Raw genomic sequence first — 13,769 nt, 5'->3', positions numbered from 1 at the left:
CATCAACCTCGATTCCACACACTGCTCATCTGCATCGCTAACGTCGTTTAACTTCTCTATTGGCATGGCGTCTCATCCCAACCTTCTTTTTCCCACCTTCCTTTTCCTCCTCCTCGCCGGCGACGGCGAGGCCGCCACATTAAGCTCCCAGACTCCTGCCGCCGGCGTCCTGAACACCACGGAATTCATCCGCCAGTCCTGCAACGGCACCTTGTACCCTAGCCTCTGCTTCACTTCCCTCGTCGGGTACGCCTCCGTGGTCCAGCAGAGCGACGCCCGACTCTCCCAGGTGGCCTCCGACGTCACCTTCGTCCGGGTGCGCTCAGTCTCCAGTGGCCTCTCGGGCGCGCTGGCGAGCACCGGCCCTGCAGCGGGGCCCCGTCTGCGCGCGGCCCTGCACGACTGCGCTGACCTGCTGGGCGACGCGGCGGAGTTGACGGGGCAGGCGGCGGAGGCGCTGCGAGGGGTGGAGAACCTGGTGGGGCCGGAGGTCGCGTGGCGGGTGTCCAACGCGATGACGTGGATGAGCGCGGCGTTGACGGACGAGGACACGTGCACGGACGAGATGGAGAAGCTGGCGGCGCCGACGGGAGGCGACTGCTGGTCGAAGGCCGGCGAGGTGTACCGCCGGGTGAGGAAGGTGGAGAAGCACACCAGCATCGCCCTGGCCCTCATCCACAAGCTCGGTTTCTAATTATTAAACTCTCGAACCAATCTCTCTCTTAATTACTTCTACCAGCTGTACGTACCGTTGTTAATTAGCATTGGCATTAATTAACATAATTAAGTTGGTTATAATGAAATATTTCATAGACACTAGAAGTAATCATATATGCTTCTATCCAGATTAAAAAAAAAATGAAAAATCCCAGTAACTCACATCTCTGGGGGTGGTCGGAAGTTTTTCATCGGTCCCAGGATAAATCGAAGTTTTCCCAACTTAGACCCCAACATTATTGCGATTACCATATTTTAACTAACACTTGAACGTCATTATTTAAACATGCGTGAAATCTCTTCTTCTGCAAAAAGATGAAATCCGCCATCGCGGAACATGCACAAAATCTCGATCGCATGGATCACTGCAGAGAAGAGAAATCGTTATGTAAGGCAGGCGTATAGGAGCATGTAGCTGGCGAGGGCGTGCATTATCTCATCGCCATACCCTTGCAGCTTTCAAAACAGAAACTAATTTGCGTCTACAAAAATCGGTTGAAATATTATTATTTTTTCAAGCATATATATCACCCGATAATTATATTCCAGCTTGAATGGTCAATAAAGCTACAAGCGTACACATGTACGTACAATTGCATTCTTGGCGGGAATATATACGGGATGAAAGGACCACTTCATGGGACCACATAAATCTGAGCACATAATTAAATTATAGCAGCGGAAAATAGATAACGCAGCTGCACCTACAATGAATCGGTGGAGAGCATTATATTTATATATATATTCTCAATTAATATATATATATATATATATATATATATATATATATATATATATATATATATATAATAACAACCGTCTCAATTGATACCAGACGTCTTCTCGCGGCGTCTGGTACCGGCTAGGGAAGGTAGGGATCCAATCGCAATTTTCGTCCGACGTCGTGGAGCAGATGAAGATTTAGCCGTGCAATTTTGGGATTTTGGAAAACGCGGGATGAAAGTTTGGTTTTTGCTAGCGCCACGCTGTCCACGGAGATGAACAGTGAAACTCCTCGCCACGTCAGATGTTGCGCAGGAGTCACGTAAACTCATCGCGCAGGATATCAATCCTATATATATATATATATATAAAAATAACAACCGTATAATTCTTATACCTACAATTTATGTAGACAATTAAATATTATATATATATATTTGACAGCTTGCCATATCAACGTACATATTTTTTTTAAAAAAAAAGGACATTGCTGTCATATGATTGATTAATAATTCGTCGATTGGGAATAAAAAATGTCAAACGTCAAGAGATAATGTGGAGGCGACACCACAAAGTTTTGTGTGCGTGTGTATCAATATGATAAAGACTATGGTTAGGTGATGTAGGTCATCTTTAACTCTCCTCTTCTAACAATCAATTTTGACGTACAATATTTTTTTTGACAATTTTTTTAATGTAAATATATGTATCTTTTAGCTTATATGAATTGTCTATTTGATATAGGATTTTAAGTTCTAAACCGCACCTTAAGATATGATTGTATTTTATCATTTAGCTAGAAAATCTCGATTTTCTCATTTGAAAATTATAGAGGTAATTTTCAAATAAAAATCAAACAAATCGAACCGATAAAATATCGATTAATTTGATTTTTGACCGAATTAATTAAAATAATTAAAATTTTTAAATATTATAAAAAATTAATAATTAATTAAAAATTTATAAGTTTACTAATTTAAAATTTTAAAAATTATTTTTTTATTTTAATTAATTCAATTTAAAAATAAAAAATTTTATAATTAAAACGGAATCAAATTAATTGAATTAATTAATTTTTTTTTAAAAATAACTGAAATTTTAAAATAACTGAATTAAAATTTTAAATTCGATCAATTTATTTAATTTAATTAAATTTTTGTTCATCCTTAATCAACCCCTAGTCAAGTAGAATGGAGAAGATTTAAGCCTGATCCTATTGAGTTCTTTTCAATATTTTACATAGTTGTGGTACTAATAAGCTTTAATTAGCTCTATGGGATGGACTATTCTGTAAGAAGAAGATGAAGCATCTTGTGGCTTGACCTCATTGTTTTGAGGGAGAAGAGAGACAAATTAATTCTTGATGAAAAGTTGGTGGTTAGAAGAACACAAGGCATATCAAATCTGAATGGTATAAATTGCAAAATAAGAAGAAGACTCCCGTTAATCACAAGTGAAAATAAATATTCTAATATACTGAAAAAGGTAAAGAAAGAATTTGATATGGTTCATTTTCCATATCATTTTCCACAATTGCAAAGGGGAAGGAACAACATTGTAAATTATTATAATGGCAATCATTTTCCACAACGCAAACGCTATAATGTACAATTTGACTGCTTTATTGGAACTGCTCACTTCGACTTTAAAAGTTCAAAGAACTGAAACCCAAATGGTTCCCACAACTCACATGGTCTTCAAAAAAAAATTACAGAACCACATGAGTCGATACTGCCTAAGCAAAAAAGAATTGAAGCTTACTTACCTGTCAGGCCTATGCCATTCATATCGATTCACGCCCTATCCCAACAGGACAAGCTACATAAAAATAAAAAGGATGTACAACTTGTAAGCCACATGACTTCTTTGCTGCGATTCCATCTTATTGTGGTGGTACAACTTAGACGCTGTATTTCAAGTCATACAGCCTGGAGCCGACAGAATGACAGGCATGATCATGTTTTCAACTGCCCTGGAACATTCAATGATGATCTTTGAGGAGGTTGAATGTTCTCAGGCCGACTGGAAGAATCATGTGATTCCTCAGATATCTGTATTTCCCACATTCAGAATCCAAATTAAAACACGCTCTAAAGTTCAGGTTAAACCAACGTAGATATAGAATAGAAAATTTATAAAGCATACAACAATTCTCGACAAGCAACACATACCTGTAAAATAGTTGAGGTAGAGGAATTGAGAGATTGTAGCTGTGATCTAGAATGCAACCGATGCCTATGCTGCATTTGCTCAAATTGTTGCAGCTTAGATTGGAAGTCAATAGCAGTATATGAAGTCCTGCTGTCCTCTGTTACTTGTAGAATCTGAGAATATGGGTTTTCTGATGATGCACGCTTTAGTTGGTCAAGACCAAGAGTGTACAATGGTACAGTTTTTAGACGGGTCCTCAGTATCTTGAACGCTGCACTTTGCTGCATGCCCAATAATATAATTTAACATGAATAAAGTGTTTTACATAAGAGCCCAAATAACCAAATTAACCATATGAAAATTATAATGGTAAGCACAAGAGAAGAACCAGGAGTTATAAGCTAGAGCTCCTATCAGAAATGTGTTTGTCATTTAACGTTGCAAAGGAGGGCATTCAAATGTTTTCCACGTTAAAAGCATAGTTCAACAGAATGAAAGGAAGCTATTTGTTTCTGTGTATCTGGCTCCACATGATCCTTCCGTTGATTTTCAAGCAAAATACTGTTAGGATAGCTAAAAGTTAACTGTTATGGTATAACTGGACAAGGCTGGAGAATTAATAATAAAATCAACTTCATTTCCATGAGTTGTGAACCAGATTTACTACATTCAAAGAATGGCTTAGGATAGTTGATAATGAGAAACTAAATTGCCACCAAAACTACTGTTTGAAATATCAACTAGTTCAAGGATCTTTTCTTTCTCAAATTTCTTTTAAGGTAAACATCAACTCATCTGCTCTGTAAGGCTTATATAAAATGAATATAAGGTACAACCCATCATCAATGACAATTATTTGGGGCCTAGCCATTGAACTCTGTGAGGCTCATTGCTTGTCATATTCAAATTATTTAGACCTCCTCTTTCAATCATATTCAGCAAAATTTTTACTCTCTCTTCTAATACCTAAAACACCAATGAACTTAAGTTGTCTAATTTGGTCAAAAACTGCATCCTAGATCTTTCTTTCGGTCAAAATTTAGTTGGAGCAGTGTCCAAAAAACATGACCTATTCTCTGTCAAAAATTTTAAGGCTGCCTCAATTATACAAGCACACCTTATATGATATACGGATTAGCAAATTTACCTGTGGCAACAACATTAAAAGACCATACAGAGTCTTCAGTAACCATGTATGTTTCCCAGGCTCAAGAAGCTGCAAAATGAAAATACATGAGCCGCATCAGAAGAAACAATACATAATGGACAATAACGTTTCTTCATTGAAAATCAGCAAGATAAGCAATTAGTACAAGATGAAGATGCAAATGGGTGTTGACATAATCATTTCAAAGAGTACTAGTACAAATCCAAAACAATCAAACCAGTTGCAAATGCTGAGGAAAAAAACATCTGAGAAACCATAACCTCTCATGCTCAGTTTCTTTGTATATCCCACCATACCACGTCAAAACCAACAATCCCGTCAGAGACACATCCCTACTAGCAATGAGCAGAAACTTGTACAAAATGAAGGGTAAAACACCTAGATACCTAACTGTGTTGGACACACAAAGTCCCACTCGAGTCTGATGGACATAGACCTTAAATATTCCAGGTCACATAATTTAGGCCTTCGAATATATACAATAATGCAAAAAAACTACAATGTAACTATATACCAATTGGTGCATCAAAGGACTAATTACTAGTTCCGATATGAATCATAGTTTCGATGAAGGCATCCAGGCCCATCATCAGATCATGCGAATCAGAAGTTGCATAACTACGAAAGTGGAATCTTAGGAAGGTTGATCTAATCTGTTGAAGGTTTCAACTTGTTTTACTAACTAAAAAAGGGACCTGTATGTAAAAAGTTCATACTTCATTAAATCAAGAACTGTAGATATGCAGATCACATCTACATTCACACAGTTTCCTCTAACAAAAGTAAACTTGAGAGTGAAAAAAAAAATCCAAAGTAGTACCATAGGCTATACATTCACACAGTTTACTCTATCAAAAAGCAAGGTTGCTTGCTCACGACAACAGCAGAAACAAATGGAAAGGTACCTGCAATCTGATGTAAGCAAAAATTGGGGTCTCCAGCAACCGGATTAATTTGTCCAGTTGAACCAAAAACTTGGCATTTATGTCTACTTCACCTAGTGACTGAATCACAGAACTGGCAGGATTGTATGCCTTACATGGAAAACATAAATAGTCAGAATCTCTACGCAACATTTCAAACAAAAGATACAAATGATAGTAGCTGCACCTGAGCTAGTAGACACAAACTAATTGTTGCCATAGGCGAATGGCACCAAGAAGAAAACAATGAGATGAATAGATCCTTGCCCGAAGAATTCACCGATGATTGCTTTACAAGGGCTCGCAAATCCGCCAACTCCAATGAAGTTAGCAAAATTAAGTTCAATGCCTAAACAAAGATGCAATCAGGCTATCTTTGTTAGCAGGAAATTTTTGAGTAATACCAAGAATGAACTCAGAAAATATATACCTGAACCATAATGGATGCGAAGTCCAAGTCAGTTTCATGCTCTAGATTTGAAGAAAATTCACGGTAAACCCGTTCTGCATCCAAAAGAACACAAAGCCTCCGTACAACCAAAGCCCCACGCCTGCAAACAAAGCATAGAGCTTATGCTGTATAAAGGTACTAACACCAACAAGTTTTACTGTCTGCTTCTACAATGAACCATAAGAAGAAAAAAATAGCCTCAGTTTGACGAATGATGCATAAAACATGCAAAACAAGAAAACAAGAAGTTTTTCCATACCTTTCAAGAAGGGCACGATCTCTTTGAAACCTACGAACTAGAAGTTCAATAAGACGGCAAAAATGTTGAGGATCTTCTGCTATGCAAGCATGAACTTCAAGTACCAAAAGAACAACCTTCCATCCAGCATATACAACAAATTTCATCAGAAAAGAAGCAAGCAGCAGCTATACTACTTGTTTACAAGCAAACACAGTTATGAAGCATGTAAACAAGATAGGATTAGGTACATGCATGGACCAACCGGCCAGTGCTTCAGACTATGCACTGACCAATAAAATGGTTGTTAAATCCAAACTTCAAAAGCAATGAGAAAGAAGAATATTTCTCAACCCGGAAAAACACTTTAAAACTCATAATTCATAACACAAATAACAAAAAGAAGCTACTCACATTTACAAAAAAGAAAAAAAGAAGTAGAAGAAGAAGAAAAGAAACGAAGTTAATTGAGCATAAAGGTTCCTCAATGGTTAGAGAATATTTCCTCCCGAACATATAAGAAAATTTTCCATTTTTCATTAACAGAAGCTTAAAAAACAGTGAGAAGCTACTTGTATAATTGATGTCACTAGAAATCACTAGTATACTGTCGATTTAAGTCAATTTTGTTTTCTGTAATTCTCAGCAATATTTAGAAAGTAAATGATTGCAAATGATATGCACATTAATACAAACTTATTCAGGTCTTCATGAAAGTGACATGAAACAATTGCCAAATGAAATAACAATTATAAACAGTCACTAGATTTCTATCTGTATTCCTCTCAAATCAATCAACTCATATAACTTAATACTGGAGAAATTTTTAATTTCATGTGACTTCTATGCACGAGTTGAACAAACAAAGAAAGAAAAGCAATTCACTAGATACTTTATCAAGCAAGCAATGTGAGAAGATGCAAGTTGACAACAAAGATGATTAATTTGAAATGAGATAGGATGATAGCATCCTCTTTGCATTGACAAGGAAAGGGAAGTCCAAATGCACAAAACCATGCTACCTACCCATGCATGTAATTATTTATGTGGCCCCCATACCTGCAAGAGAAAGACTGGATACTTCTGATGATCCCAATTAACTACAGTGCCCTACCAAACTAATAATTTATATTCGATAGGATAGTTGTGGCTCTTAATCAAAATGATTCACAATGGTTGATCTTTATAACTATGAATAAAGTTTACAATTGACCCACCTGAAAGACAATTACTGCCACTGAAGAAACCAGTATTTTTCAAGGATAGACAATGCTATCCGAGTGCTGAAGTTGCCTGGCATGTCTGCCAGGATTTCTGAGTGGATCAAATGCAAAACAGCCAGGTACTTGTACAATGTATTTAAGCAAGCAGTACACCAAACTTGATCCAACTAATCTTTCATGTAACAGGTGCTATAAACAATGGATCAATTGATAAGAAACAAATATGTTTGTCAAAATGCCACTTCCCACTTGTGTATAAGAGAATTTTTGGTTCTTTTCCATTGTTTTTCTAGTTTAAAATTAGTGGAATATCCGAGCAGGGGTGGAACACATACATGATTGGATGATTAGCAATAGGGCTTGGAAAAATAAAGAAAATATACATTCCTGAGACAGTTGTGGTGATATACTTAGAAAATATCTTATTTTCATACAGATGCAATTCACACTAGAGTATTTCATCAATGATTATATTGAATAAAGAGAATCTTCAAGAATTACCCCGTTAGAAGAATCTGAAAGAGCATTCATCAGAGAGTCAAAGGTGTAATTCAAGTATGAAATAACCTGTCCAAGAAGAAAGAAAGAATATAGTCCCTCCACACTAAAGCTATTATACACCTTGCAGAATGCAATCACAAGTCTAAACTCAAAGAACAATACAAGGAGTCAATGAATAAGTGAAATAAGTGACATAAATACAAGACATTAAACATTTTTAACATATTTTTGTTTCTAATTGGATGCATGAAGAAACACATTAACATTTTTTAAATAGAAGACTTGATCGGCAATACATATACAAATAATCTTATGACTACAGATAATCCATAACCTAGAATTCAAATTTGCTTCTAAAATCTTCATGGATTCATTATTGTTGAAATCAATGAAACGACCTCAACAATTCCAACATAGATGGCCTCATCTGTTCTGATAAATACTTATTCATAAATAAGTCACAAATTCGATGTCTTGCCTAACATGTTTTTTCATCTTCACTTAATTGCTAAATTCTGATTGATAAACCAAATGTACATCAACCTAATCCAAGGTTAACTGATTTTGGACTATTTCCTCAATGTAGATATAAATTTTGACCATAGTATAATTGAGTCAGAATATTCAAATAAAATATCCAAATTTTATCCCATTTAGTAAATTCAATATTTGATAACCTTAAAATAAAGAAGAGGGAAGAAGGGAGGAAATTGAGATGGCCTAAAGACACACCATGTTGGCACCATCGCACTTAAGACAGAAAAATATACAGGCGATGGAATGGATTAGCCATTGACCTTAATACCGCCCGGTTTACTTCGAAGGGCAAACAATAGAGGGATGGACCATCCCTACATATAAAGATTCTTTGTGGAAGATAAAGGAAAAAAAAGGAAAACAAAGTTCTGCCTAGTTTACATATATCAAGAATGAAAGAAAGATAGTGTGCGAGTTGGACAGACTCACGGCCAATTTTCAGCTTGCAGCCACCAGCAAGCTTACAGCAATGTAGCCACCGCAAGCTAGCCTCCAGGCAGCTGACGAGTTCGCAAACCAGGCAATGAGCTCACTAGTGGCCATTGGGCTTGCAATAAGCAGCAGAGGGCATGCTCATGAGGAGGAGGGTGGAGTCTAGATTTTACAAGATGGGAAGAAGGAAAATTCATTCCGTTAGATTTTGATTGGATCAACATCTGCCACAAATCAATCCACTGATGGATTGTGAATCTACCCTTAGAGTAATGGACAAAATCTCAACTCTCGTGCAATCCATCACTTCAATGATTCGTCCTCCGAAGTAAATTAAGCATAACTCGTATAAAAAAACAAAATGACATAAAAGAGATTGTAATATGATATTAAATCTAAAAATAATTCCAATTCTAGACAACTCTCTTTTCCATAATTATTCTTAATTTAGGAATTGATTGATAGTTCCAATCATATACAATGGATGGTTTTTAAGGAATCTACGCCCATCTTTCATGTTAAGAAATTAAAATATGTACTCCTTACCCACTGTCAAGTGTATTTCATGATCAATTACGATCAATTTTATTGTTAATTGCCAAACTTAGCATTACCATGTAGCCACAAATGTCATTCCCTCTAGTGAATAAGCATGACACGAAATTGTAATAAAATAATAATAATAATAATAATATGAAAGGCATGGCATACGTTTTAGTTGAGTTCTAAGAATAGCATGTCAAAATTTTAATCAAAAATACCAATTGTTGAACCAATGTGGCATGTTGACCTGATGTGGATGCTATCATCAACAGTTGAAGGTAAGATATGGTGAATTAGATTTGTAAAAAAGGCATGAATAAAATTGCCAAAACTAAAGCACAAGGCCATATATTTCATCACCACCTTCAAGCTATGGATGTGTAAGTTAAAACTTGCCTTTCTATGACATGATTTGTACAAAATCATTAATAAAAAGAGGCATGAATAAATTTGCTAATGAAAGCACAAGACCATTTTATTTCATCACTACCTTCTAGATAATGTACGTGTAAGTTAAAACTTGCCTTTGTATGAAATGATTTGTTCAAAATCATTAATAAAAAGAATATTTCTCCAATCCAATTATATAGAGAAAACAGCAGAACAGATTTTCAAACAGGTTCCATGCACGATAGTAAAAAAAAGTACGTTGAATTGAATCAAATCTCAACATCCAGGAGATAACCAAGAACTAGATAACTGTTTGGGTATATAAAAGTTCAAAGAATGATTGCCAAGAACAGGTTTACACAGCAAAACGAAGGTTATATCATTAGAAGTCAATAGACTATTAATAAAACACCAGTGCTAGTTCCACCTAGTTCACATTGATAATTTGCTAGACCATTCTTTTCTAAATTCTGTTGATGGAGGGAAGGAGGAGGTTGATTAGTATAACCCAATGAAGAAGTTAGTATACTCATAAATTGTGAACATATGCAACTCTTCACACAATACTTCAATAAACAAAGCAAAGCGAACACTTTTGTTAGAATTGCTGCATATACAGTTTAGTAAAACTGTCAACCAGATACCTCATTTCTATGCCGAACCAAAAGCTTTGAAATCCATTGTAATGCTTCGATTCGAGTTGCTTCCCATTCACTCGTTAGCTCTCTGACCAAAGAAAAAGGAAAAACAGTGATTTCCAAAAATAATACCATGTGTTCTTAGGCCAATGATGATCCAGACTTTTTGGATGTCTCTGGACAGAAGAATGCAGATTACTTATATAAAGTTCAGAACAAACAATTGTAGTGCACATCTTTCACACTGATTTAGAGGCAGGAGAACTAAATTAACATTTTCTAGATACACAAGTAATCACTTGATTCCCAAGCGCTGAAGGATAAAAAGAACGAACCTCCTTGAAATAGAGAGAATAGCATCTATATTGAATCCATCAGCTGGATCAGCATGAATGCCACAAAGCTCCTCATTGGTTTCACGAGCAACCTGTTCATAAAGCATGCAAACTATAACATGATACTTCACGAGAAGGTGTATGTAGAAGATGCACAAATTGTGCATTCTACTCACCACTCTTATCTTTTCCTCCTTATCAGATATGCAAGGTAATATGGCTCCAAGAATTTCTGCATAGTAAGGCACAAGCTGCTCCCTACCGAGTTTTATAAACTCATTTATCTGAAGAACAAGATATTTGTAGTGTTAGCAATCAATTATACTAAAATATAGAGGGACTATGGAGAAAATGGGCCTTCAAAATGCTTGACTAGAAGATTTTAGAGAATGCTCCAATATGTATGCCAACAATCCAAAAGGATGAGACATTTATGATAATCTCAATTCCATAACATTTAAGTAAAGAAAATAATAAGTTAGCATACCCATGTGATAGCTGTCAATCGAGTAAATTCATCAGGAGAACCAGCCCTCTGGACTAATATTTCAGCCATACGACCATAGTCTACATTCTTTATAATAGGAAACCTCAAATTAGAAAATATAATAGAATAGTTACAACCACCAAACGTTGATCTAGAGATGACAATTTCTAGAGTACTTTCAAATAGAAATAGACTATCAAACAGTCTTGCACTTGCACAACTAACTGATTTAATTGAAGCTTACAGGAGAATTTTTTATTTCTTGAAGAAATTCAGATAGTGCAGAATCAGCTTGTTGTCGTATTTCATGGCTAGAATCACTTAACATGTTGAATAAACCTGTGAAAGAATAATCACTGTGTGTGATCACCCCAATGCAACCCAAATACAAAACTTGCTTTGGTTTTTAAGATAGATTACCATCAAGAAAATCTGGAAGAAAGCCAAGCATGTCAATTTCTGGAACACTATCCAACACAGTTATCCACCCAACCAAAAATTGCCGCACATAAGGATTGAGTACATTCATGCGCTCCCTTAGTAATGGTATAAATTCTTCTATGCTTTAAAGGGAAAATAATAGTCATGCCAACACATTTCATGATGATACATGCAATCACAAAAAAAAAAAAAACACTATAAGTAGATAGGTCCAAATGACACACCTGAATTGATCACTCTCTGTCACAATATCCTGGTGAGGGCATTAACTCATCATAAAATCATCCATTTTTACCAATTATTTATAGAATAAACTCATTCAACTTAAAACTTACCTTTATGAGACGATCTAAAAGATGAGCCGCACTCTGCACGCTAGGATCAGAGTCCGCTGAAAGCTTACAGAGTGCATCAAATATCTTATTAAAGAATACAATAAAATCTCCTCTAACAACCTGCACAATGATATAATAACAAAAGTAATGTTACAGCAGACCATTAATGAAAAAGAAGACCAAAAAAAATTTTGTAAGGTGGACAAGACAAGTAGACCCATAAATCACCTTTGCAATATTATACAATGCTTCACAAGCATAATATCGAACTCTGCTATCTTGGTCAGCAAAAGATTTAAGAACCGGTGGTACAATTTGCTTTGATATTATCCGAAATACTATGTTAGCAAAAAGTCTATACAACATATACCCATTAAAAAAACTTTGAATTATGAAAATGTAGCATGCAAGTCTTACTGTCAAGTGCTGAGCAGCGTCTGTTCCCAAACCAACAGTAGCTGCTGCAAGTCCTATTAACCCGCCCTGCAAGTAAAAACAGAATCTATGTGTTTCTATGTGTTCACGCAGCAGCAACAAGTAGACTTTTCAAGTCCAGAGGAAAAGCTTTCTGATTACATAGAAATAAGATGCCACGATTGCCTAAATAATAGTGACCTGACCTTCCTATGGTTAGCCTGCGGTGAACCAGCAAATTCCAAGGTCAACAGGTTGATCACAGCCGAAATCTTATCATGCTCCCCAGAAAGTGTCAGCTGTTTAATGATCCCTTCGATCTACAGTCTCGAAACATTTCAATATGACCAAATCCATTATTCACAAACAATCAAGAATCCTCTTCCCAAAAAGTGGGGAAAAGGATTGGGATCGTCCCAGAATACCTCAAGAGCAGCATTCTTTCGCTTCTCGTAGAGCTTGTCCGCGAGGTTACGGAGGACGCTGGCGGGGATCAACGATAAAGCGTCAGCCATGTCGTCGAAGATCTCGACGGACTCAGATCAGAGAAGGGAACCAGACTTGGGCCAGCCTTATGCTCAATGAATCAGGACATGGCGGAGGAGGGGAATCAGCTCTTATCGAGTCGGAACCTTCGATGGGGGGATCGGGAGAGAACCCTAACCGGAGTGGGAATGGAAACGGAGCGAGAAAGAGGATAACAACCGTTCTTCGTTTCTGTTTTAAACCCCCTTTTGTTTCTATTTTTTTTCATAGAAATTTTCACTTTAATCCCTGAAATGTAGAAACCAATTGAATTTCCACTTCCACATTTTATGAAAACACCCCCATTACTTTCCCTCCTATTTTAACCCTTTTATCTTCTAAATTTCTTCCTTTTTATTTCTAATGGATATTAAATCTCTTTTATCGAAAAAAGTAAATTTAAGACTAAATATTTGTCAATCAAATAACAAATATAAAATTAGAAAAAGGCCAAGGACCACTTTGTTGTCATACATTATTATTAAGAAAAGAAAAATAGTGGTAAACGCATTTTATAAATGAACTTCATGTTTTCATTTGGTTCCTAATAAAGACAAGTTCAAACGGGCATTTAACTCAATTCATTGTGGTCTTATA

At 36.2% G+C, this 13,769-nt stretch overlaps 2 protein-coding genes across 3 annotated transcripts; one reads left to right on the top strand and one right to left on the bottom strand.

The window, feature by feature from the left end:
• The first annotated feature begins 64 nt into the window (after window positions 1-64).
• LOC141833156 (21 kDa protein-like) lies at window positions 65-718 on the top strand. Its single transcript, XM_074720542.1, has one exon. The coding sequence runs from the start codon at window positions 65-67 to the stop codon at window positions 692-694; it is 630 nt and encodes a 209-aa protein (XP_074576643.1). The 3' UTR covers window positions 695-718.
• Window positions 719-2,988: 2,270 nt separating this feature from the next.
• On the bottom strand, window positions 2,989-13,326 carry LOC141833511 (protein VAC14 homolog). 2 transcript variants are annotated; one of them, XM_074720977.1, is made up of 20 exons: window positions 13,073-13,326; window positions 12,854-12,967; window positions 12,651-12,716; window positions 12,462-12,551; window positions 12,234-12,353; window positions 12,123-12,151; window positions 11,878-12,020; window positions 11,702-11,796; window positions 11,458-11,544; window positions 11,147-11,254; window positions 10,971-11,062; window positions 10,642-10,723; window positions 8,096-8,161; window positions 6,393-6,508; window positions 6,113-6,233; window positions 5,870-6,031; window positions 5,665-5,793; window positions 4,739-4,807; window positions 3,612-3,872; window positions 2,989-3,491 (listed from the first exon to the last, which is right to left on the bottom strand). In XM_074720977.1, the coding sequence occupies exons 1-20, from the start codon at window positions 13,160-13,162 to the stop codon at window positions 3,396-3,398; spliced, it is 2,136 nt and encodes a 711-aa protein (XP_074577078.1). In that variant the 5' UTR covers window positions 13,163-13,326; the 3' UTR covers window positions 2,989-3,395. The 2 variants fall into 2 exon arrangements, with proteins under 2 accessions (XP_074577078.1, XP_074577077.1); XM_074720976.1 differs by having other exon boundaries at window positions 12,462-12,716.
• Window positions 13,327-13,769: the final 443 nt, after the last annotated feature.

The sequence above is a fragment of the Curcuma longa genome, chromosome 8 (genome assembly GCF_044706935.1).
Source record: "Curcuma longa cultivar G26 ecotype Majalengka, Jawa Barat chromosome 8, ITB_CL_G26_1.1, whole genome shotgun sequence".
Lineage (NCBI taxonomy): Eukaryota > Viridiplantae > Streptophyta > Magnoliopsida > Zingiberales > Zingiberaceae > Curcuma > Curcuma longa.
This window is presented reverse-complemented; position numbering and strand designations above follow the sequence as displayed.

What these genes read in the sequence shown, in the direction of transcription:
- LOC141833156 (XM_074720542.1), top strand. Translation starts at nt 65, where the DNA reads ATGGCGTCTCATCCCAACCTTCTTTTTCCCACCTTCCTTTTCCTCCTC.
- LOC141833511 (XM_074720976.1), bottom strand. Translation starts at nt 13,162, where the DNA reads ATGGCTGACGCTTTATCGTTGATCCCCGCCAGCGTCCTCCGTAACCTC. An exon ending in ACAGAGAGTGATCAATTCAG is followed by an intron (nt 12,021 to 12,122) that starts GTGTGTCATTTG and finishes TTCCCTTTAAAG; the next exon opens with CATAGAAGAATTTATACCAT. An exon ending in TTGCTTACATCAGATTGCAG is followed by an intron (nt 4,808 to 5,664) that starts GTACCTTTCCAT and finishes TTCATTTTGCAG; the next exon opens with CTTCTTGAGCCTGGGAAACA.